General features: G+C 57.5%; 3 protein-coding genes across 3 annotated transcripts; 2 read left to right on the forward strand and 1 right to left on the reverse strand.

Moving 5' to 3' along the window:
• Positions 1–4,536: 4,536 nt before the first annotated feature.
• Positions 4,537–7,227, forward strand: BESB_028550 (uncharacterized protein; the record flags this gene model as incomplete). The annotated part of the gene is made up of 4 exons (XM_029361529.1): positions 4,537–5,224; positions 5,657–5,899; positions 6,231–6,509; positions 6,848–7,227. The coding sequence occupies 4 exons, from the start codon at positions 4,537–4,539 to the stop codon at positions 7,225–7,227; spliced, it is 1,590 nt and encodes a 529-aa protein (XP_029215429.1).
• A 7,062-nt stretch (positions 7,228–14,289) lies between these two features.
• On the forward strand, positions 14,290–18,428 carry BESB_028560 (uncharacterized protein; the record flags this gene model as incomplete). Its single annotated transcript, XM_029361530.1, has 6 exons — positions 14,290–14,977; positions 15,410–15,652; positions 15,984–16,262; positions 16,693–16,941; positions 17,811–17,861; positions 18,229–18,428. The coding sequence occupies 6 exons, from the start codon at positions 14,290–14,292 to the stop codon at positions 18,426–18,428; spliced, it is 1,710 nt and encodes a 569-aa protein (XP_029215430.1).
• Positions 18,429–20,403: 1,975 nt separating this feature from the next.
• On the reverse strand, positions 20,404–22,851 carry BESB_028570 (ribosomal protein l7/l12 c-terminal domain-containing protein; the record flags this gene model as incomplete). Its single annotated transcript, XM_029361531.1, has 6 exons — positions 20,404–20,477; positions 20,630–20,794; positions 21,083–21,198; positions 21,575–21,668; positions 22,018–22,114; positions 22,564–22,851. The coding sequence occupies 6 exons, from the start codon at positions 22,849–22,851 to the stop codon at positions 20,404–20,406; spliced, it is 834 nt and encodes a 277-aa protein (XP_029215431.1).
• Between the last annotated feature and the right edge of the window lie 1,712 nt (positions 22,852–24,563).

The following is a 24,563-nucleotide window of genomic DNA, read 5'->3' on the forward strand; positions in this document are numbered from 1 at the left end:
GGAAGATATCCCGAAGCAGCAAGATGCTAAAGTGTAGGGTGCGACAAAGCTGACCATCTCCGCTCGTTCTGCGAGGCGCTCTGCAGGGTGTTTCAGCGGCATGCATTTTTCACAAGCGTATAACGGCGCTGTAAGCCCTTCGTAGACTGCCTCTTCGTGGCTGATGTGGAATGCAACAGCCTCGTAAGTAGCATACCATCGCGTGGGGCTCGAATGTCTGATGTGTACCAACCTGGAGGCTCTGCGGACCGAATATGATTACTGCGTTGCCCAGATGACGGCGGCGGGCGAGTGGTGGTAGCGTCAAGAGGGAAGAGGTGTGCGCGCGCGTGGACAGTGGACTGGAGACGCCGCTCGGACGGAGCAGGCGCTCTGCCTCCAACTGGGAACGTGCGCGCCTCTGTATGAGCAGCAGCGAGCAGACGCAAGAAAACGCAGTCTGGAGAACAGTTGCATCCGTAACAACACAGGAGGGTCAAATCCAGTACCTGGGTCTGCGAGAGCTCTCGCCGTTATGCGTACCTCGTCACCGTGTCGCTTACAGTCCGTTGCTTGTTTGAGCTGCAGATTTGAGGTGGACACATCGCATCACGCGGTGTCCCGTCCGCCTGTGTCCGTTCTCAATGGATAAGCCAGCCGACTGTTCCAATGTTGTGGCGCGTCTGCCATACAGTGCATGAAAGCGGTGAGACGGAGAGGGGGGCGAGACCAGTTGTCCGTGTCTCTGTTTTGTGGATCACCTTTGAACTGGAGCGCCTCTCTCAAAGCCTGCTGCACGACCATAGCCCTTCAGGGATGCGAGTGCCATCAGGTTCGCGCAGTCGCCGCAGTCCGAATGCTTAGCGGTACTTTCCGCCAGCGGCGACGCACAGAACCAGAGGAGACGCAGTTACCCTGCTGCTCAGCAGAAGATGCGGGCATCAGGTACGCGGACCACGTTGCCACGCCGGAGGATGAACACGAGCGTCGCAGCAAATACCACTGATTTGTATATCGTACCGTGTGGGAGGAGAGGACTACTGAGCCAGAGCCGCAAACGGAGTCACCGCGCTCGAGCGCAGGGCGCTGTCATTGTTTGGCTGAAAACATGCGCCAAACTCCACTGCCGAACTATGGGAGAAGCGGTAACGCTTTGCGTAGTTGCGGGGTGTGACTGCCCGGTCAGAGCCCCAGAGGCTGGGAGCAAATGCGTCACCACTGCATGGGCAGACGGCGACAGGTGCTACGACGGTATGCATTGTCCTGGCCTCTCGTGCTGTGGCGATAACTGTTTTCAGATGTTGGTCTCCTGCTGTTTGAGCCGCCGGCTCAGCTCCGTATGCAATACTGCTCGTACGATACATGCGGCAATCTGCAGTTTAGGGTCGCCGTTGCGTTTGTAGGCATGCTGCCACTGTGGAGCCGCACACATCTGTGCTGAGACACCTAACTCGTCCGAACACGCAGTGCCGAAGCCGGCGCCTTGCCCGTTCGCCGTCAGATGTCTTCCGGTGCAAACAGCGTCCGTGTGCTTGTGCGGAAGCTGGAAACACCAGTGCAACAAACGTCGCCGGTTCTGAGGGGCAGGTGGTAGTACATCGGAACGAGGAACGCGCGGCTCGTCCCGTCTATGCATGACAATGAGCAGCGTATTGTACTACTGAAGCTGTTAAGGAATACGAGAGTTCCGAGCCTGTCATCAGTTACAAGGTGCGTGTTTCCGTATCAGCCGGTATCCGGCGTAGGCGGTGCGGGCCGCTGACGGACCCGCCACCGTGTTGTCAACTCTGGTGAACACGCGTGTCAGGGATGTGGCGTGCCGGAGTGTTTGTAGCCACAGGACGTGGGAGCCGCTACCAATGCGCTAGGAGTTCGCCTGGCGGGGTACCCTGTGCATCCGCTTTGCCATCGTATTGTTTCGCACCTTGTAGCAGGGAAGTGGTCGCGTGGCGTTTCAGAAACGCCGATACCCTCGTTTTCGGTTGCACACACTAATTCCTGTTACGTGGACGAGGTGAAGCTCAGGTGCCATCTGCCGGTCAACTCGCGGCGTGCTCGAACCCGTTATGATCGCCGTCCCGACCGAAGACCGTCCCGCAAGTATGTACTAACGCGGCACAGAGCCGCGGATGCTCGACCGAAAGACGCGGCGTTCGCAGAGCTCTTCGTTTGTGAAACAACTGCGTTCGCAACCGCGAACTGACATTGGAACCACAGGGCACACAAAAACGATAGGATGGAAAGCGGCGACCAATCTTGCCGGCTCGCGGCAGCTAACTCCTGCCCTAACACGGAAACGGCATGGCGTCGGATCTTCTTGTCGGGAAAAGTATCGAGCAGACTAATCAGTCGGGTGCTAGAGTTGACACAGTAAAGGCACCGCACACTCGTAGCCGAAATATGTCTCGTGCAGACTTCTACCGCGTTACCTGTGTCCACGTTGCGTGCGGAATACGGTGGTTTATGGTCTCGTATTAGCAGCTGACCATGTACGCTCGCCGGCATCGCGGTATTCCTTGAGAGTCACACCTGACAGAGCAGCAACCAGTGCCGTGACTCTCTGCGGTGCAACCGGCACTGTACGACGCTGCCTATGGGAAAATCGCTCCGCTCCGTGTACTCGTCGAAACACTAAACAACGCATCGCAGGAGCATTTCCCTTCTTCCCCTCTGGAGACCGGGAAACTCGTTTCTTCACTTCGACGTTGGTCACTGTAAAGTTCGTCTGGCCACTACGAATGGTACGAACGATGTGGGTAAGTGCGCGTCCGCCGAGAGTTCTCACTGCGGCGTCTGTGGAGCAACGGCCGAATCACGAAACCGGCGCATCCGTGCGGGGGCCGGGTTACCGGCGGATGGAAGGCCACCGCGAGACGACTGGGTCAAAATGTGAGTCCCTGTATGTGAGATGCATCTATATATAATTATACCCTGTTATAACTACAAGGATACGGTTACGCGCCAAAGACCCGCCCACCCCTTTCCTCCTGTTCCGCTTCTTGCAGCATAGCGTGCCCTTTCTACTATACAAGTGCACTGTTCTGTGGAAGAGAACCTTGTCGGCTTGAGCGTGTCTCTTGGCATCTTGTGAGTTATGTTGGTCTCCACGCTTCAGCTCCATGGCGGCATTTGTTTTCTCCTTGTGTGTCTCTGACCTGTGTGGTCTGCCGCGACAGGGCAGTGGGCCATGTCGTTCGCCTGGCCCGTCAGGTGAAATTACGAAGTGGACGCACTGCGGACGCCGCTAGCAATTCAGTTGCAGTTGACATTACTTCTTTTAACGAGGCACCTTATTTGATGAAACCTGCAATATAACAGAAGGATGGTGGGCGGGACCGACCCCAGGCCGCGACGAGTGGCGACACGGGCCGGGGGAAGGGGTGCGGTGTCGTGGAAGAAGATGAAGGCGCGGGGGTGGCAGAAGGGGAGAAGAGATGTACTGCGCGGGTGACCTAGTAGCAACCTGCTTCGCCACGAAGAGCAGCAGTGATGAAGACGTCAATGCTCAGCATGCCTTTCCCTCGCAGTGCTTCCAGGACCGGCAAGAACGGTTCTCCGCGGCCCTCTCCGCGTCACATGGCACATTTGGTCAGGATCATGTGGGCGGGGATCCTACCAGTCATGGCGGCGACAGCTCGTCATCGTCCGTCAGAGTTGGATAGCCGCTGGCAGGCAGTTGCCGTTGTCCTTTCATTTCCGTTTAGCGTGCATACGTATACGCCTGCGAATGGCGCTGTAGACACTGCGCCTACCAATGTCGGAGATGACGCCGTGGCGCCCTGGCCCTCCATGCTGGCTTCGTCTCGAAGACTGCGGGTCGTACGCGCTGGCGCAGCCCGCCGCCGCAGGCTATCCGGTTCCACGGACGATTGCGACTTCTCCGACGCTCAACTGAGAACCCTGTCAAACAAAATAGATATGCTTTCCCTCGTCTATAAGAAAGAACGACATTGCTTTTACCAGCACGTGAGAGCGTGGGGGAGATTTGACGCTTATAAGGATTCTTATTATAAACGACCACCGAAGGTAAGCACTGAGGCGGCGAGAGACTTAAAAAGTGGAGCGTGCTGCTCACGGCGGGAGTCCTTTGTTATTAGCGACCGTCAAGGCCATCCTTCCTGCCTACACCGGTAGAGAGTGGAGGTGAGATGAAAGTGGGAAGTTGCGGCGACTGCGATTGGCGCAAGTGTCCGCAAGCGCGGCTACTTTGCGCGAGAGCTATGGTGAACGGAGACGTTTCCGAGTTCAGATGACCCCTTAGCATGCGACGTTGTCCCGTGCTTGGGGGGCTCTTGCGTCGATTTCATGCGCCTTCAGAATCCGCTGTCGGAGGACGAGTTGAGGGCTCGATACAACGAAAGACGCAGCGAGAAGCTTGCGTGCTGTGACACTTGGGCAGCGGGCATAACCTCACTCGCAGCCGAGATTACTCGACTAAGAGCTGTATATACCGGACGCGGGGGTATTCGCCCTGGGGATGATGCACCATGCGGAAATGCTCGTCCAGCAGAAAATTCCGGTGACGGTGACCTGGCAGGACGAAGCTCGATACCCGCTATGGCCGATCCGGGTGAAGGGTCCAGTACGAGCTGGCCCTTTGACAGCGCGTCATATGGTCGCGGCCAGGCAGCGGGGCTGCGCCGCATGGGCACGGCCATCGCCCGTCAGAAAAAGCGGAAGGCGGCGGCGAAAACGCGGCAGCTGAAGGCGGAGGCGCGGCTGAGGCTTCTGCAAGAGGAAGGCGCTGAAGGCACGATAATAGAGCAGGCCACGAGGGAACACGCCGAGGCAACTGCATGGGTGCATGCTACCTCACAATGCCTGCAGAACCTGCGGCAACAGAGGCGAGGGCTCATAGTCACCTCACGGATGGCGAGCGGGCGGATCGTGCCTCTCAGGAACATTGACGCAGGGGCTGAGGGCATGCTACTCCGCTTTCAAAAACTAGGGATACCCATTGACCCACAGGAAATGGTTATCCCGTGGCACACGCGTCGCCAATTCTCAAGACTCAGGAAACACGTGGGACTCGAATGTGACACGGATGCTTCCGCACAAGCCAGTCCGATTGAACCCTGTGTCACATTGCCAGCCACATCACTTTCGACCCACGGTCCTGCACCCGGATCCGTCCGCAACACTGTGATCACCGGGACTGCAGAGCCTATCGAGCATGAGGCATCCTCTTGTACGGATGGGACAAAGGTGTGTACCGAAACCGCGTGGCGTGAGCCCTCTCTCCCAGGTAGGGGGGTAGCGCCTTCGCTGAGCAGGCCTCGCGTATCCACTGTGGCGTTCCCAGGCCATCGCACGCGACAGGGACTCAGCCAGCGATGGATGATTACATCCCCGCATGGCTCCCGCATGGCTGGTACTCCTGTTGGGTTGTGGCCGCTGTTCCTATGCGTGCAGCTGCCCCGCAGTTTCTGAGCCGGGGGGACCCGAAGTTTGATGAACCGCATGCTGTGCTAGAGAGCCCAGGAGATACACACACTATGGAAAAATGCCGCGAGGCCCACGCGGGCAGTCAAGTGATATTGACTAGCTCAGGGCTCTCTGAGTAGATGCTGCTGTCTCATTCTTCCACCTAGAACAGAACGCTGAGTTTGCATCCCACGTGCTGGATGGAGGAGGGACTGGACGACGGTTTCACGATACTTGTGTGCTTTATATGCAGGCCCTGATCCGTCTACGGTACGAACATCGCCACCCGCAAACAGCGCACCTCAGTTCGCACTGCTTGCTGTCGGCAGTGATTCTGCGATCAACGAGGAGGGGAATCTGCTGGAGCCATTGCCAGCGCTGGGCGACCAGAGCGCCATTAGCGGCACAGTGACAGGGTTAGTCAGGGCGCCTCTGCATCTGGCCGGGACTGCGAGACCAGGGGATGTGAAACCAGCGGCGAGCTCTTCCGTGCCAGGTTAGCATGATGACCGTTAATGTGTGGAGGGGCCACAGAGGCGTACTTGCAGGGCACTGTGCAGCGAGAGCTTTTCGAAGACAGGGAATGTTTAGCCGTTCTGCGAGAAGTAGACCACCAGTCCACAGGGTAACCCGGCAGGGACCAATACTGCATGCGCACGAGAGCCGCCTGCAAATCCGTGCATCCTGCGAAGGTAGCGCCCCTGTGCGAACGCTGCGACTGGTTGCACGGGCAAGCCCCACGAGAGTAAAGAGAAGACAGCGGAAGGACTTGCTGGTACTCATCTCGTGTTGCAGGCCGAGCGGTTTTGTGTATACACTCACCGCAGGTTCGTCGGCGCCTAGTTCTAAGACCCCTCTGATCGGCAGGTATACACCGTGGAGCTTCGACGCCGGGAGGGCCGAGCCCACCCACAGGCGCGCGTCGGATGAATTGACAAGAGGCCCCTCGCACACGAGGGAGCTCGAGTCAGAATCCGAGCCCTGCTCGGCCGCTCCCAGAGAGCCCACCGCCCGTTCCGCGGAAGGCCTAGTCAAGCCGGACCTGAGTGCGACGGGGACTCCAACATCAGATGCAGTGTTGCAGTCGGGGATGTCTCCCTTCCCAGGTTAGCATGGTGGCTGGTGATGTGGAGAATCTGTCATACTTCCGCCCTGGCGTACGGCAAGGGTGGAGAACGCGTGTTCCTGGTAGAGTGGAAGAACGCACTGGGACATGTGCGTGAAAGTTCATTAGCCTTCCTGCCTGAATGGGTGTTTCTGTGTTCGAGGTAGATACCTGGTGAGGTGCCGGAATAGTGGGGCTCTCCAAGTGGGGATGCAGGGGGTTGCGGAGTTGTGTGGCTGCTGCTCAAAACTGAAGGACCAAACAGGGGCCGTGAGTTGCCGCCGCTCAGAAGAGCATCGAAAACAGTTCGGTATCGTCTTTGTGTCTATCCCTGCTCAGTGCCGTCGGTGTCGCCTCCGCTTTCCGCCACGCTTGCGTCACATCTTATGAGGCTGTTGGAAGATGAGAATCTGCTTCTTACGGATTGGCAGAGTCTCAGTGGGGAATGCCCTTCCAAGCCGCCACATGTGGAAGCCGCCGCGCATCTCTGGCAGGCCGGCGCAGCATCTGGGGCTCCGGTATCGGGTTTAATTGGTTCCCCCGAGCAAGAGGCGGTAGTGGGTCCTCCGTCATCTTCCCCCGATTGGGAAGGGCCCTCTCTTACGGTGACCCAGGAAGTCGAACTGGCGCCAGAAGCGCGGGCGCGCCTGTCGACGACTGCGGAAGCAAAGCGGGAATGTGAGTCTGCCGTCGTCCAAGCCAGGCCAGTCTCAACTTAGATGCACAGATGGACATAACTAATCCTTGTACGGCCTGTACCTACTTGACTCCTCAGTTTAAGCCGGGTACACACGGTCTCTGCCCCGTTTGCGCGTAGAGCGAACTCCAGATTGTCGTGTGCCACAATCAGTCTCCAGCTCCTGCCCTACCAAACTATTAAGACATACGAGGAGCAAACAACTCAATTTGCGGGGGGAGGGAGCAACGACTTAACAGTTCGGTGATTGTGGCGGGCTCCGGCCCGCACCCTATCTGAGAGTACTCAGAAAAGAGATGATAGAATTCTCCGCCAATAGGTTCGGCGGCTGCCCGACACCACCACATTGTGCAGAGCATGTGGGCAGTACTCTGGAAGCACCAGACATCATGAACACAGCATCTCGTTGATATGCGGATTCTCGTGTCACGTTGTGCGAATAGTGTGTGACGGGGCTGTGTGTCCAAGTGGTCTGGCGATGATTCTGGAGATGGCTTCGCAAGCGGACTTTGAGGAAGGCTGCCATCTGCTGCTGTCCCACGCTGTCCCAACGTGGCTCGGTGTCGCGGCTGGCAGGTACTCCGTTGGTCTAGCCCTGAGATAGTGGTGCGTGCGGAGCCTTTTCAGATCAGCTCGATACTCTGGAGGCACAGCGGCGCTCTGGCGCTGACAAGCGAGTGTCCGTTCGCCGCAAAACACGGACGCGCTTGGGACGTTCATCGTCCGACTCAACGCCGGGTCGGGCCTCCTCGGCACTCGCGGCTACTGGCATGAGCAGGAGATCCTTTTCTCCTTCTTCGGGAGTCTCTGCTTTTCAGCAGCCATCCACGTCCTCGTTCACGGCGAAGCCTACACCACTCCCCAGTGAGCGTCATGGCTTCCCGTCAAGCCTGTCTTTTTTTCTAGGAAACAGGCAAATACGTTTCAAGCGGAGCCTCCGAACCGAGGCTGCACAAGGTACGCTTACATGATGCTGCCGTAATCCGTAATGAAAACGGGGACCTCGGCGACAAACCACACTTCCTGCCATGCCCCCCCTCGCACAGGCGAGCAAATGGTACGCTACCATTGACCGTTGCTAGCAGTGGGGTACCTGTTACGCTTCCCGCACAAATACGGCGTAGACGCCCGTGCACATGCCTAACAGCGGGGCGACGATGCTCTTACTCTCGTCACAGACCCACGGGCAACAAAAGAGCGTCCGCGTGACCGGGGTTAGCATCCTGGGTTCGGCGGATGACGACAGCTTCCAGTATTCTGTCGCGCCCGATATCCCGGCAGAACACACGCCACACTGATAGGACACATTGCGACGTGGGCGCGACATAGGCAGGAGCGGGGATTGATGGGGGAGCCTGCTGCCATGCCGCAGTGCGTCGACTATCCCGTAAGTGGCTTCTCCACGCTCTGACACTGCTTGTCATGTGATGTTCGCTTGGCCTGTATGCTGGCGTTGTGATCTCCGCGCCACAGCAGGATACAGACACGCCGCAGGCGCGGTGGCCTCTGCCGTCGTGGATCCTCAAGCATCGGCAGTGCCCCAGCCTCATGCGGAACAGCCACCTGAGTACAAAAGTCGTCGGCATCCGCGAGACCCTAGCCCCGCTCACGGTGACCTGGGGCTCGGGAAACGAATTGCCCCTCGAGAGACACGGTGACGCCCAGCCAGAGCTGCGATGCCTTAGGGTCGGCTGGACGCAAACGCAGGAGCCCGTCAGCACCGCACGAGACGGGCCTGAGGCTGTAACAGACCGGCCCCCTGGTGTCCATCCTAATAACGCTGTGCACTGTGTCAGCTTCACAGGATGCCCCATTGTTGCGGCGCATGGCGTGCGGTCATCACGTCCTGCCTGTCCTGCCTGACCACTTTTCCCAAGTAGTCTCGCTTCCGTCGAATGCCAGTTTTTGTCGGCGGTGTCTGCCGGCATGAACGTATAGCAGGGATGGCTGCAAAATGCTCACTGCATCTGTTTGCTATTTCGGTCGTCTAGGGCAGGGCCACGCATGTAGGTGCTGTCAGTAACAGACGCTCTGGATCTCGTTCACACCTTACGTAGCCTGCATGTGACGCCGGCGTGTGACGCCGACGTATTTCCGCTAGCAGGAATTGATCATCCAGGTTTTTGCTTAGCCAAAGTAGCACTGTCCCGCGAGCAGCAGCTGGCTGCAGCGGCTCCACGCTGTGTGAGGTACGCACAGCCGACACCGTTCACGAGTGATCAAACGCAGGGCAACCGTGTGCTCCGCGGAGGTCCGCCAGTCAGTCATGCTGGCGTGTGTAGCGTAGCAACATGCAAGGCTCGCGACCGAGGCGAGATGTGGCGGATTAGCTCTGTGGACGTGCAAGTGGCACTACAGTGTTTGGGAGGCGCCACGGGAGGGCGCCTGGTCGAATGCGTTCGTGCTTGCGTCGCGCGCTCTGCTACTCTGGAGGACTTCACCTGTCCTCCGCCGGTACGGGTTTCCCCTGTTGCCCGTTGCAGTCTGGTCGGAAGGCTTGGTCGCAATGTGGGATTCTCTTGGTCAATGCGTTGTATAGTTGCTAGTTGGAAGATATCCCGAAGCAGCAAGATGCTAAAGTGTAGGGTGCGACAAAGCTGACCATCTCCGCTCGTTCTGCGAGGCGCTCTGCAGGGTGTTTCAGCGGCATGCATTTTTCACAAGCATATAACGGCGCTGTAAGCCCTTCGTAGACTGCCTCTTCGTGGCTGATGTGGAACGCAACAGCCTCGTATGTAGCATACCATCGCGTGGGGCTCGAACGTTTGATGTGTACCAACCTGGAGGTTCTGCGGACCGAATATGATTACTGCGTTGCCCAGATGACGGCGGCGGGCGAGTGGTGGTAGCGTCAAGAGGGAAGAGGTGTGCGCGCGCGTGGACAGTGGACTGGAGACGCCGCTCGGACGGAGCAGGCGCTCTGCCTCCAACTGGGAACGTGCGCGCCTCTGTATGAGCAGCAGCGAGCAGACGCAAGAAAACGCAGTCTGGAGAACAGTTGCATCCGTAACAACACAGGAGGGTCAAATCCAGTACCTGGGTCTGCGAGAGCTCTCGCCGTTATGCGTACCTCGTCACCGTGTCGCTTACAGTCCGTTGCTTGTTTGAGCTGCAGATTTGAGGTGGACACATCGCATCACGCGGTGTCCCGTCCGCCTGTGTCCGTTCTCAATGGATAAGCCAGCCGACTGTTCCAATGTTGTGGCGCGTCTGCCATACAGTGCATGAAAGCGGTGAGACGGAGATGGGGGCGAACTCAGTTGTCCGTGCCTCTGTTTTGTGGATCACCTTTGAACTGGAGCGCCTCTCTCACAGCCTGCTGCACGACCATAGCCCTTCAGGGATGCGAGTGCCATCAGGTTCGCGCAGTCGCCGCAGTCCGAATGCTTAGCGGTACTTTCCGCCAGCGGCGACGCACAGAACCAGAGGAGACGCAGTTACCCTGCTGCTCAGCAGAAGATGCGGGCATCAGGTACGCGGACCACGTTGCCACGCCGGAGGATGAACACGAGCGTCGCAGCAAATACCACTGATTTGTATATCGTACCGTGTGGGAGGAGAGGACTACTGAGCCAGAGCCGCAAACGGAGTCACCGCGCTCGAGCGCAGGGCGCTGTCATTGTTTGGCTGAAAACATGCGCCAAACTCCACTGCCGAATTATGGGAGAAGCGGTAACGCTTTGCATAGTTGCGGGGTGTGACTGCCCGGTCAGAGCCCCAGAGGCTGGGAGCAAATGCGTCACCACTGCATGGGCAGACGGCGACAGGTACTACGACGGTATGCATTGTCCTGGCCTCTCGTGCTGTGGCGATAACTGTTTTCAGATGTTGGTCTCCTGCTGTTTGAGCCGCCGGCTCAGCTCCGTATGCAATACTGCTCGTACGATACGTGCGGCAATCTGCAGTTTAGGGTCGCCGCTGCGTTTGTTGGCATGCTGCCACTGTGGAGCCGCACACATCTGTGCTGAGACACCTAACTCGTCCGAACACGCAGTGCCGAAGCCGGCGCCTTGCCCGCTCGCCGTCAGATGTCTTCCGGTGCAAACAGCGTCCGTGTGCTTGTGCGGAAGCTGGAAACACCAGTGCAACAAACGTCGCCGGTTCTGAGGGGCAGGTGGTAGTACATCGGAACGAGGAACGCGCGGCTCGTCCCGTCTATGCATGACAATGAGCAGCGTATTGTACTACTGAAGCTGTTGAGGAATACGAGAGTTCCGAGCCTGTCATCAGTTACAAGGTGCGTGTTTCCGTATCAGCCGGTATCCGGCGTAGGCGGTGCGGGCCGCTGACGGACCCGCCACCGTGTTGTCAACTCTGGTGAACACGCGTGTCAGGGATGTGGCGTGCCGGAGTGTTTGTAGCCACAGGACGTGGGAGCCGCTACCAATGCGCTAGGAGTTCGCCTGGCGTGGTAGCCTGTGCATCTGCTTTGCCATCGTATTGTTTCGCACCTTGTAGCAGGGAAGTGGTCGCGTGGCGTTTCAGAAACGCCGATACCCTCGTTTTCGGTTGCACACACTAATTCCTGTTACGTGGACGAGGTGAAGCTCAGGTGCCATCTGCCGGTCAACTCGCGGCGTGCTCGAACCCGTTATGATCGCCGTCCCGACCGAAGACCGTCCCGCAAGTATGTACTAACGCGGCACAGAGCCGCGGATGCTCGACCGAAAGACGCGGCGTTCGCAGAGCTCTTCGTTTGTGAAACAACTGCGTTCGCAACCGCGAACTGACATTGGAACCACAGGGCACACAAAAACGATAGGATGGAAAGCGGCGACCAATCTTGCCGGCTCGCGGCAGCTAACTCCTGCCCTAACACGGAAACGGCATGGCGTCGGATCTTCTTGTCGGGAAAAGTATCGAGCAGACTAATCAGTCGGGTGCTAGAGTTGACACAGTAAAAGCACCGCACACTCGTAGCCGAAATATGTCTCGTGCAGACTTCTACCGCGTTACCTGTGTCCACGTTGCGCGCGGAATACGGTGGTTTATGGTCTCGTATTAGCAGCTGACCATGTACGCTCGCCGGCATCGCGGTATTCCGTGAGAGTCACACCGAACAGAGCAGCAACCAGTGCCGTGACTCTCTGCGGTGCAACCGGCACTGTACGACGCTGCCTACGGGAAAATCGCTCCGCTCCGTGTACTCGTCGAAACACTAAACAACGCATCGCAGGAGCATTTCCCTTCTTCCCCTCTGGAGACCCGGGAACTCTTTTCTTCACTTCGACGTTGGTCACTGTAAAGTTCGTCTGGCCACTACGAGTGGTACGAACGATGTGGGTAAGTGCGCGTCCGCCGAGAGTTCTCACTGCGGTGTCTGTGGAGCAACGGCCGAATCACGAAACCGGCGCATCCGTGCGGGGGCCGGGTTACCGGCGGATGGAAGGCCACCGCGAGACGACTGGGTCAAAATGTGAGTCCCTGTATGTGAGATGCATCTATATATAATTATACCCTGTTATAACTACAAGGATACGGTTACGCGCCAAAGACCCGCCCACCCCTTTCCTCCTGTTCCGCTTCTTGCAGCATAGCGTGCCCTTTCTACTATACAAGTGCACTGTTCTGTGGAAGAGAACCTTGTCGGCTTGAGCGTGTCTCTTGGCATCTTGTGAGTTATGTTGGTCTCCACGCTTCAGCTCCATGGCGGCATTTGTTTTCTCCTTGTGTGTCTCTGACCTGTGTGGTCTGCCGCGACAGGGCAGTGGGCCATGTCGTTCGCCTGGCCCGTCAGGTGAAATTACGAAGTGGACGCACTGCGGACGCCGCTAGCAATTCAGTTGCAGTTGACATTACTTCTTTTAACGAGGCACCTTATTTGATGAAACCTGCAATATAACAGAAGGATGGTGGGCGGGACCGACCCCAGGCCGCGACGAGTGGCGACACGGGCCGGGGGAAGGGGTGCGGTGTCGTGGAAGAAGATGAAGGCGCGGGGGTGGCAGAAGGGGAGAAGAGATGTACTGCGCGGGTGACCTAGTAGCAACCTGCTTCGCCACGAAGAGCAGCAGTGATGAAGACGTCAATGCTCAGCATGCCTTTCCCTCGCAGTGCTTCCAGGACCGGCAAGAACGGTTCTCCGCGGCCCTCTCCGCGTCACATGGCACATTTGGTCAGGATCATGTGGGCGGGGATCCTACCAGTCATGGCGGCGACAGCTCGTCATCGTCCGTCAGAGTTGGATAGCCGCTGGCAGGCAGTTGCCGTTGTCCTTTCATTTCCGTTTAGCGTGCATACGTATACGCCTGCGAATGGCGCTGTAGACACTGCGCCTACCAATGTCGGAGATGACGCCGTGGCGCCCTGGCCCTCCATGCTGGCTTCGTCTCGAAGACTGCGGGTCGTACGCGCTGGCGCAGCCCGCCGCCGCAGGCTATCCGGTTCCACGGACGATTGCGACTTCTCCGACGCTCAACTGAGAACCCTGTCAAACAAAATAGATATGCTTTCCCTCGTCTATAAGAAAGAACGACATTGCTTTTACCAGCACGTGAGAGCGTGGGGGAGATTTGACGCTTATAAGGATTCTTATTATAAACGACCACCGAAGGTAAGCACTGAGGCGGCGAGAGACTTAAAAAGTGGAGCGTGCTGCTCACGGCGGGAGTCCTTTGTTATTAGCGACCGTCAAGGCCATCCTTCCTGCCTACACCGGTAGAGAGTGGAGGTGAGATGAAAGTGGGAAGTTGCGGCGACTGCGATTGGCGCAAGTGTCCGCAAGCGCGGCTACTTTGCGCGAGAGCTATGGTGAACGGAGACGTTTCCGAGTTCAGATGACCCCTTAGCATGCGACGTTGTCCCGTGCTTGGGGGGCTCTTGCGTCGATTTCATGCGCCTTCAGAATCCGCTGTCGGAGGACGAGTTGAGGGCTCGATACAACGAAAGACGCAGCGAGAAGCTTGCGTGCTGTGACACTTGGGCAGCGGGCATAACCTCACTCGCAGCCGAGATTACTCGACTAAGAGCTGTATATACCGGACGCGGGGGTATTCGCCCTGGGGATGATGCACCATGCGGAAATGCTCGTCCAGCAGAAAATTCCGGTGACGGTGACCTGGCAGGACGAAGCTCGATACCCGCTATGGCCGATCCGGGTGAAGGGTCCAGTACGAGCTGGCCCTTTGACAGCGCGTCATATGGTCGCGGCCAGGCAGCGGGGCTGCGCCGCATGGGCACGGCCATCGCCCGTCAGAAAAAGCGGAAGGCGGCGGCGAAAACGCGGCAGCTGAAGGCGGAGGCGCGGCTGAGGCTTCTGCAAGAGGAAGGCGCTGAAGGCACGATAATAGTGCTGGCCACGAGGGAACACGCCGAGGCAACTGCATGGGTGCATGCTACCTCACAATGCCTGCAGAACCTGCGGCAACAGAGGCGAGGGCTCATAGTCACCTCACGGATGGCGAGCGAGCGGTTCGTGCCTCTCAGGAACATTGACACAGGGGCTGAGGGCATGCTACTCCGCTTTCAAAAACTAGGGATACCCATTGACCCACAGGAAATGGTTATCCCGTGGCACACGCGTCGCCAATTCTCAAGACTCAGGAAACACGTGGGACTCGAATGTGACACGGATGCTTCCGCACAAGCCAGTCCGATTGAACCCTGTGTCACATTGCCAGCCACATCACTTTCGACCCACGGTCCTGCACCCGGATCCGTCCGCAACACTGTGATCACCGGGACTGCAGAGCCTATCGAGCATGAGGCATCCTCTTGTACGGATGGGACAAAGGTGTGTACCGAAACCGCGTGGCGTGAGCCCTCTCTCCCAGGTAGGGGGGTAGCGCCTTCGCCGAGCAGGCCCCGCGTATCCACTGTGGCGTTCCCAGGCCATCCCACGCGACAGGGACTCAGCCAGCGATGGATGATTACATCCCCGCATGGCTCCCGCATGGCTGGTACTCCTGTTGGGTTGTGGCCGCTGTTCCTATGCGTGCAGCTGCCCCGCAGTTTCTGAGCCGGGGGGACCCGAAGTTTGATGAACCGCATGCTGTGCTAGAGAGCCCAGGAGATACACACACTATGGAAAAATGCCGCGAGGCCCACGCGGGCAGTCAAGTGATATTGACTAGCTCAGGGCTCTCTGAGTAGATGCTGCTGTCTCATTCTTCCACCTAGAACAGAACGCTGAGTTTGCATCCCACGTGCTGGATGGAGGAGGGACTGGACGACGGTTTCACGATACTTGTGTGCTTTATATGCAGGCCCTGATCCGTCTACGGTACGAACATCGCCACCTGCAAACAGCGCACCTCAGTTCGCACTGCTTGCTGTCGGCAGTGGTTCCGCGATCAACGAGGAGGGGAATCTGCTGGAACCATTGCCAGCGCTGGGCGACCAGAGCGCCATTAGCGGCACAGTGACAGGGTTAGTCAGGGCGCCTCTGCATTTGGCCGGGACTGCGAGACCAGGGGATGTGAAACCAGCGGTGAGCTCTTCCGTGCCAGGTTAGCATGATGACCGTTAATGTGTGGAGGGGCCACAGAGGCGTACTTGCAAGGCACTGTGCAGCGAGAGCTTTTCAAAGACAGGGAATGTTTAGCCGTTCTGCGAGAAGTAGACCACCAGTCCACAGGGTAACCCGGCAGGGACCAATACTGCATGCGCACGAGAGCCGCCTGCAAATCCGCGCATCCTGCGAAGGTAGCGCCCCTGTGCGAACGCTGCGACTGGTTGCACGGGCAAGCCCCACGAGAGTAAAGAGAAGACAGCGGAAGGACTTGCAGGTACTCATCTCGTGTTGCAGGCCGAGCGGTTTTGTGTATACACTCACCGCAGGTTCGTCGGCGCCTAGTTCTAAGACCCCTCTGATCGGCAGGTATACACCGTGGAGCTTCGACGCCGGGAGGGCCGAGCCCACCCACAGGCGCGCGTCGGATGAATTGACAAGAGGCCCCTCGCACACGAGGGAGCTCGAGTCAGAATCCGAGCCCTGCTCGGCCGCTCCCAGAGAGCCCACCGCCCGTTCCGCGGAAGGCCTAGTCAAGCCGGACCTGAGTGCGACGGGGACTCCAACATCAGATGCAGTGTTGCAGTCGGGGATGTCTCCCTTCCCAGGTTAGCATGGTGGCTGGTGATGTGGAGAATCTGTCATACTTCCGCCCTGGCGTACGGCAAGGGTGGAGAACGCGTGTTCCTGGTAGAGTGGAAGAACGCACTGGTACATGTGCGTGAAAGTGCATCAGCCTTCCTGCCTGAATGGGTGTTTCTGCGGTCGAGGTAGATACCTGGTGAGGTGCCGGAATAGTGGGGCTCTCCAAGTGGGGATGCAGGGGGTTGCGGAGTTGTGTGGCTGCTGCTCAAAACTGAAGGACCAAACAGGGGCCGTGAGTTGCCGCCGCTCAGAAGAGCATCGAAAACAGTTCGGTATCGTCTTTGTGTCTATCCCTGCTCAGTGCCGTCGGTGTCGCCTCCGCTTTCCGCCACGCTTGCGTCTCATCTTATGAGGCTGTTGGAAGATGAGAATCTGCTTCTTACGGATTGGCAGAGTCTCAGTGGGGAATGCCCTTCCAAGCCGCCACATGTGGAAGCCGCCGCGCATCTCTGGCAGGCCGATGCAACATCTCGGTCTCCAACGTCAGAGCTATCGGAGTTCTCGAGCAAGCAGCGGGGCCTCGTCCTACTGCATCGTCACCTTCTGGTGTGGAGGGGTTATCTGTAGCGGGGGGTAATGAACTCGAACTGCCGCCAGAAGCGCGGGCACCCCTGCAAACGATTGCAGAAGCCGACTGTGGAGGTGAGTCTGCCGCCTTTTCGTGCTTCCGATCCAGGACCGGCTACCCAGCGTCTCTGCCCTGTTTCCGCATAGAGAGAACTACGCGACCTGTCATGTGCTAAGATCAGTCTTCAGCCGTTACTCATCCAAACCGGCAGGCCCTCCGATGCTCCGGCGAATCACACTATGTGGGGAGGCGGCACCGCCTGAGCACCCTCCCTCGGCGATGATGGCTCCTGCCTGGACCGTAGCCTCGGCCTACACAGAAGAAAGCGATCATCGTGAACATGTTATTGTTGGCTGGCCAACGCCGGGCGTCTGGGCAGAGGACGTGCTTGGTTTCTCAGGAACAGCACATGTGATAGCTACACGGTATTGATCATCGGCGGCTGCTCTTGTCAGCGCTGCCTGAATACAGCGCGGCTGGCCTGTCTGTCCCAGAGGTTTGGCTGGTTGATTTTGGAGACTGCTCGGCACGCTGACGTTGTGGCAAGCTGTCATCCGCTGCTGGACCGCAACGTCACAGCGTCACTCGGTGTTGCGGCTGGCAGCTGCTCTGTTGGCCTCTATCCGTGGCAGAATGGTGTGTGCCGAACTGTTTCAGGTACTAGGCACGATACTCTGGAGCCGCCTCCCGGCTCCGCCAGCCCGTCGAGTGTCCGTTGGACGCGAAACTGGAAGGCGCTTAGGACGTTCAGCAAGCGACTCACCGCGGAATCAGGCCTCCTTGGCAGTCGCCGTTAGTGGTGTGAACAGGGGATCCTTCTCTCTTTCGTGCCTGGTCACTGCCGCTGAGCAGCCACCAAGGTCCACGGCGATGTGCAGGCCCACGGCTATACTAGGCTAGAGTGAGAGTCAGGGCTTTCCGACCAGTCTTTCGCTTTTTCTAGGAAACAAGCGAATACGCTTCAAGCGGGGGCCCTCACCTGATGCGTCACAAGGTACGCTTCTTCGATGCCATCGGGACCACGTAAGACGCGAGAGGATCTCGGCGTACAGATACACCTTCCGCACTATGGTCCGCCCCCCCTGGCTAGCAAACCGTACGCTGCCGATGACCCCTTCTAGCAATGAGGTACCTGTAAGCATCCCGCAAGGACGCGGAATCCAACGGGTGGCTGTTATGTTGCACGTGATATGCCCGCAGAACACACGTGAAACAGATATAGCACCGGGTGACGCCGGGCTGGAAGGAGGAGTGAACGCAGTTCGGTGGGGCATCAGGCTGCCATGCTGCTGAGTCGGACGATCCGCAGGTGTCTTCGCCATGCTCTGGCATTATGTGACATCCGCTTTATCTTCAATCAGGCGTTGTCATATCCGTCGCAACAGCAGGACCTGGACACGTCGGCCGCGAGGTGGCCTCCGCGGTCGTGACTTCACAAGCACCGGCACTGCCCCAGGCTCCCGAGGAACAGCCACCTGAGCACAAGTGGCATTGGCGTCTGCCCCATTCCGGTCCCGCCCAGGGTGAAGGGAAGCTTGGGAAACGAAATTGCCCCAGATGAAACACGGTCGCTCGAATCCAGAGCTCGGATGAATTCGGGTCAGCTGGATGGTGCCGCAGCAATACTTCAGCGCCACAAGCGGCGGGCGTGAGGCTGTAACAGCAGGGACTGACGTCCATCTGAGACACGCTGTGTACTTCATCAAGTCGGAGGATGCCCCGCCGTTGCGGCGTTTGGAGAGCTGTCGTCCCATCGTAGACGACATTCTTGGCCGATTGGTCTCTCTTCCCGCGTATGCTGGCTTCTGTGAGAGGCGTCTGCCGGCACAAACATATTGACGGGTTGGCTGTGAAGTGCCCAGTGTATTTGTCTGCCATTGCTGCCTCCTAGGACAAGCCCCATGCATGTAGGTACTTGAAAGACCAAAGGGCTTTGGATTTCGTTCACCCTTTCCGTTGCTGCAGCCTGGGACGACCTAACACTGACGATTACCCATGAGCAGGAATCAATTACACGCGATCTTGGGTAGCCACACCAGCAATGCCTCGCCTGCAGCTACCAATGGTATCGGCCCCAAGCAGTGTGATGTGCGCACGGCCGACACCGTTCAGGAGAGATTCAGCTGCAAAGCACCTACATGCTTCGCGGGATTTGCCCATCAGCCATGCTCGACTATTTGCTTCAGCAACGTGAATGGCTCGGTACCCAGGACGGGTGTGGCGTGTTAGTTCTGCTAAGGAGGGCGTGACCTGATAACTTTTGGAAGCGCCACAGGAGGACGCCAGGTCGATTGCGGCCGTTCTCAGGTCGCGTGCCCTGCTGCCCTGGAGGACATCATTCCACCTCGGCGATACGGGTTTCCCCTAGTATCAGTTGCAGTCTGGTCGGAGGGAATGGGGGCATGGTGGGATTCCCGTCGTCAATGCGTTGTATGCTTGCTGTTCAGAAGGCGAGAGGTGGTAAGTTGCTGAAGTGTAGTGTGCGACAGGGGCTGATCAGCTCCGCTCGTTTCCCGAGTCGCTTTGCAGGGCGTTTCAGCGGCATGCATTTTTGAGAAGCGTGTAATGGCACTCTTAGCGTTTCACAGCGCATCGACTGCTTCTTCTGGAGTAAGCCTAACCGGGGCCCCCAGATATGTTGACGTAACATTGCCCGTTCTTCTCAAGCACGATGTGTACCCGCCTGGATGCTCGGAACGACAGAATATAATGCAGAAGTTGCTAGTGCGACGGCAGTGGGCAAGTGGCGATGGCATCCAGAGGGGAGAGGTGTTCATTTTTCTGGCAGTGAGAACACTATCACATCCTAAATGCACGTTCTGGGCTTTTGAAGCTTACAGCTTCACAAGTCTCCTACGCGGTTCTTCAGTCGCTAACGAGTTCCAGTGCATTTGTTGGAAACTGGCGACCTCGTAGCCATGTGAATGAGTTACCCGTTGGACCTGCCTGTCACATTCGAAGACAGCACCCAAACTGCCTGAACAGGACCTCCTAAGGAGCAGTGTGGCTTCCTGCGATGAACAGGAAGAAACCTATAGTTGCGCGGTTACGACCCGAGGCGCCTGCTGCAGGTTTGAGTTTTAGCACGTGAGATAGTCCTCTTGCCGCAGCTGCCGAGCCGCATTCAGCGACTCCGCTTGACTAAGCTCCTTTCTTTTTGTCGAAGAGTTCTCCGTGAAATCTGAATCATGTTCCCAGGTGGCTGCGCAGCGAGTTGTGGTAGAGGGTAGACGTTCCAGCAAGTGCGTGCTATCCCGTCAGTCTGACGTCAAATTTCGTGATGGAGCGACGCCATGATGCTTCAGAGATCACAACAGAGGTTGAACTCCCCACTGCACAGAAGAAGCATTTGCTCGTTGCACGCCACAACAACCGCTCCGATTGCTGCTTGGAGTCAGTTGCACGCGCGCTAAGGCCGCCTGACGACTTAAACAACAGCACTGAACTCTGTCCTTGATGCGCGGCGGGATTCCGAATTCAGGGATGTGGGCATCTTCTTTGCCGACGCACGTCTTTCACGGTAAGACTCCTGCTCGTCACTCCAGCAATACTTGCGCACCCGCAGCCTCCAGTTTCACCTTAAGCGCCTCTGCCTCCGCTGCTGGCACAGCTGCGCACAGGAGTTGAGCAGCACACGAATACGTTGGTAAAGTCACCTTCCTTTAGGCGCTTCGGTTGCATCAGAGGTAGTGTGCAGCTGGCCGTGTGCAGGATGTTCTCTCAAGCGGACAAGATGTTATTATACCGAGAAAGAAGACCTACCTTTCTTAATAATCTTTGGGGCCTGCTCGACAAGATCTTTGCTCTCCTTCAAGCCAAGAGCGGTGATAGCACGAACTTCCTTGACCACTGCGACCTTCTTCGGCGCATCGAACCCGAGAAGCTTGATCGAAAACGCCGCTTTGGCTTCTTCCTTTTTCTCAGTTTCTGCTCAATCGCACAGCCCAATCATAGCGATAGTGGACGAGTGTGTCTGGCACCTCGCGTGCGGCCACTGTGAATAGCACAGCAAGTCCGCGCCCCCCCATGGCCTCGTGAACAAAAAGGACCCGGAACGACCCAATGACTCGAAGGAATCGCCCAGGGACTGTCGATGCCAGGAGTGCGCCCCCCGCTGAAATGCGGACGGGAGGAGACACGCTGCCCACACACATGAGCACACCATGCCACGTGCGGTTCTCCTGCGAACCCCCTCTTATTTCGAAGTCCTCTTACTGTTCTCTGCAGGAACCTCGGTTGCCGCTGCTTGAGCAGCATTGCCGACCGCCGCACAAGCTGTCGGTACGGCCCCAGCCGCCGGTGGCATCATTCCCCCAGGAGCCGCCATGCTTCTGGTGAGCATGCACACAGCACTCCACACCGTAGCTTACTAGGAGGCACTTTCAATGCAGTTGACGCCAGCGTGAATGACTCTCCGAACTCGATCGTGTTGCCACGATGTGCCATTGCGCTAGCAACCTGACAATCTTCTGCGTGCGGAAGGCACCCGCTGCGCGCACGAGTACGGCGAGCCTGGTGCGCGGGGAAGATACATCAGGAATGTGCTGCTATTGTCCACCGAAACGGAATCTGTAGTTAGCACTGGAACTGGAATTCGTGTCCTTCACGGACCAAATCTGCGCGTGTGCGTTTTTTCCACTCACAAAAGACCGCACAAGGCAATATGAAGAAATGCGTTGCAGGCGTGCTGCTGCTGTTGCAACTCACCCCATCATGCCAGGCATAACCATGCCGGCGAACATGCTCGCTGGATGAGGAAAAGGCGTCCGTCCTGCGACCGCTGCCGCATTGAAAGTGGGACCTAACAGCAAGCACGTCATGGAAAAGAGGACGCAGGGGCGTGTGAGTCTCGTATGCATCACCTTGCTGATGATGTCACCTCTGAGCACAGTCCCGCCTGGCTCCTTTAGAAGACCGCTGTCTCACGCGACTCGCCGTCGCCTGGAAACCGAGGACGCATCATCATCGCTCCTCTCAACTGCCCTTCTCCAATCAGTCTTGCATGCTGAGTCCTAGGTCAACACTGCGTCGCCAGCTTCAACCCCGTTTGACCAGGCGGAATGAGCGGAACCCCTGCACTGACAAGGCAATGGATGCTTCAAGGAGTCGCACAGCCTGCATCCGAGTCCGTCTCCAGTGCTACCACTCACCTCCGGACCTCTCAGCCAGCTTTTCCTGGCATAGATCACACAGATCTGCTGCCTCAATCAAAGTCAAGTTCATGACCTCATCAACCAATCTGATCACCTAGAGAACGCACGTACTCACACGTCACCGGGAGTACGTTGAGGGAACCGGCGTGATGCGTAAGCCTGCTGCATCTATGGATAATTCCGATGAACTCGTTCGGTCTTCCTTGCAGCGCGCCTTCATGCAACATCGGCGTTTCGCATTTGCAGTCCTCCTGCGCCCAAGGCTGGCAAGAGCTTGCCAGAACGTATGACTTTCGAACTGTCCGGCTTGCGAAGGCCCGCTCGCAGGTAAGCAGTCACGCAAGAAAGCAATTCTCCTGATTGCCGTTGGCAAATCCACTACTATATCGCCGCTCCAGCCCGAAAAAAAACCTTCTGTGCTCACCGAAGCTGCGAGTGTGCTCTAGAGGTCACATTGATATCGAGGCCTCAGCCCATGTCCCCACAAGCGTTCGGCGGCTTGCAAGCCGCCCGTATATAATGCCGTCACCCCTTGGCACTTACGCGGTCCGAAGGTTTCCTCTTCTTTGCTGCCGCATCGTCTTCTTCGCCGGCCTCTGGGGGATCTTTCAATTTTTGGAAGATGTCGAAGGACGCTGCCGAAGCGGTTGCAAAGGACGCTGGTGGCACAAGGTAGTGCCATTTAGTAGGAATGGATTGCACGAGGCCTATGCAGGCGGTGCTCACCGCGAAGCCGCGGCCGAGTCCCTGCCGAGCCCAGATCAAAGCCCGGTGGGTTCGCGGGCATGACAAGGAGAGGAACGAGACGCCGGCGACCGCTTTTGCCGCCATGTTGGCCATCACCACGTATCGGATGCGAATGAGGACGAAGACGAAGAGAAAGGAAGCGGGTTGGCGGCTCGAGAGAGCGAGGAAAACCAGGAGAGAGCGGCTAATGTAACGGCAGAGTCAGATACTACCGCGGCGCTGACGCGGCGCAGAGGAAAAGGGAAAGATGTGCCGGGAAAAGCTTACAGATGAGGTGGAAACAATTCCCCAAATGGCGGCGGTCGTCTCTCGATGGGCGATGCCAGCACGTGCCCAGCAGGTGTTGAGCCTCAAATGACCAACGGGCTCAGAAACGTGGCGCCCTTTGTCCGCAATAGCATTCAAAGTTGAGGAGATACGTTGCAGTGTCTGTGTCCTGCAACAGCTGAAGATCGATATTGGCTCACCGCCTACGAGGTTGCAGTTTACAGGACGCCCACGACCGAGGCTCTCGCAGCCCGTTGGCGCTCAGGAGTTACCTGCCTTCATTCAACGATAAACGGGTAGTGGCAAAGAGACGTGAGGCGGCCGGAACCGCGAACGTTCCCGTCATGTCAGCCGCCTTTGTTAAATAAATCACCCACGGCGGCAGCTCCAGAGCCTGACTCCGGAAAGTACCAGAACGGCAGCGAGCGTTTGACGGCGTACGTGTCGGCTCCGCGAGGAGAGCCAGACCGAGGCAGCTCTCGAGCGGAAATAGAAACAGCAGACAACTCTATTTGAGATAGGGGGTGCTCTGGAAAGACTCTCTTTGACGGTGTTACCGGGGACGAGTAGGGGGCGCCTCGGTTTCGGCAGAGCCGTCTTGCCTCACGCCCATGTGCATGCGGTTCCGAGCTGCGTGAGGAATGCTGGCAGTACGTTATCGTCTGGCAGTTTTGCGGCGCATCCGTCAGAAAATTCGATGCTCTGTGCTGAGCAGCACACACAACCGACACACACACTTTCTGGTTTGGGGATTGTCAATCAAACTTTGGAGGCCGAAGCGGTGAGGGGGCACGGAGAACCGCCACAGAAGACGATGCAGGGAAGCCGCGCGTTGTACAAGATGATCGCCTTCTCTTCATTCAGATTTTTAAGGCTCTACAAGATACAAGGATTTCTTCTGTGTGTGAAAGTATGTATACGATAGGGCTGCTCAGTCGCATGCATGGTCGTAACCGCTGGTTCGTTGTTTGCGTCGCTACTTCTCGAGGAAAGTCGCGCATGCAACGTCTGCTGCCACGAGCGCTTCGTGACAGGGCGTCGAAACGTCAATATGTTGGAGACCCGCGAGTAGACTATCTTCCTTAGAAAGCGAATGAACACTTCATTCGGAAATATGCGGTTCTGTACGCTGCAGATTTGCTGCTCGTGGCACATATCCGCGTGGTCTGCCTGAAAATGCGGCTAAAATCAAGGAATGTGCGGGAACGGCGATGCACGCCATGCGTGTGTGATTGTGGTGAGACAGTAGCGTCTTAAATAATCTGCTTCCAGCAACGGGTCGAGTCATTCACCAGAAGAACCTCCTAGTCTTCTTCGTTTTTTATGAGATGCGAAGTGGCCTCCTACGGGATTAGTTGCCTCAAGAAACCTCCACTTGTTTCCACTGGATACCCGTTTTCACACATTCTGCCTCCCACAAAGGCATCAAGAGTACAAGTGCGCCTGCGTTACAAGGGCCGAAGCAAGAGACGTCTGCGCGCTGAAAAGATGAGAGCGTGGCCAGCTGTGGTTGTCGCATGTGGAGCGAA

This window comes from Besnoitia besnoiti (genome assembly GCF_002563875.1).
Source record: "Besnoitia besnoiti strain Bb-Ger1 chromosome Unknown contig00015, whole genome shotgun sequence".
Lineage (NCBI taxonomy): Eukaryota > Apicomplexa > Conoidasida > Eucoccidiorida > Sarcocystidae > Besnoitia > Besnoitia besnoiti.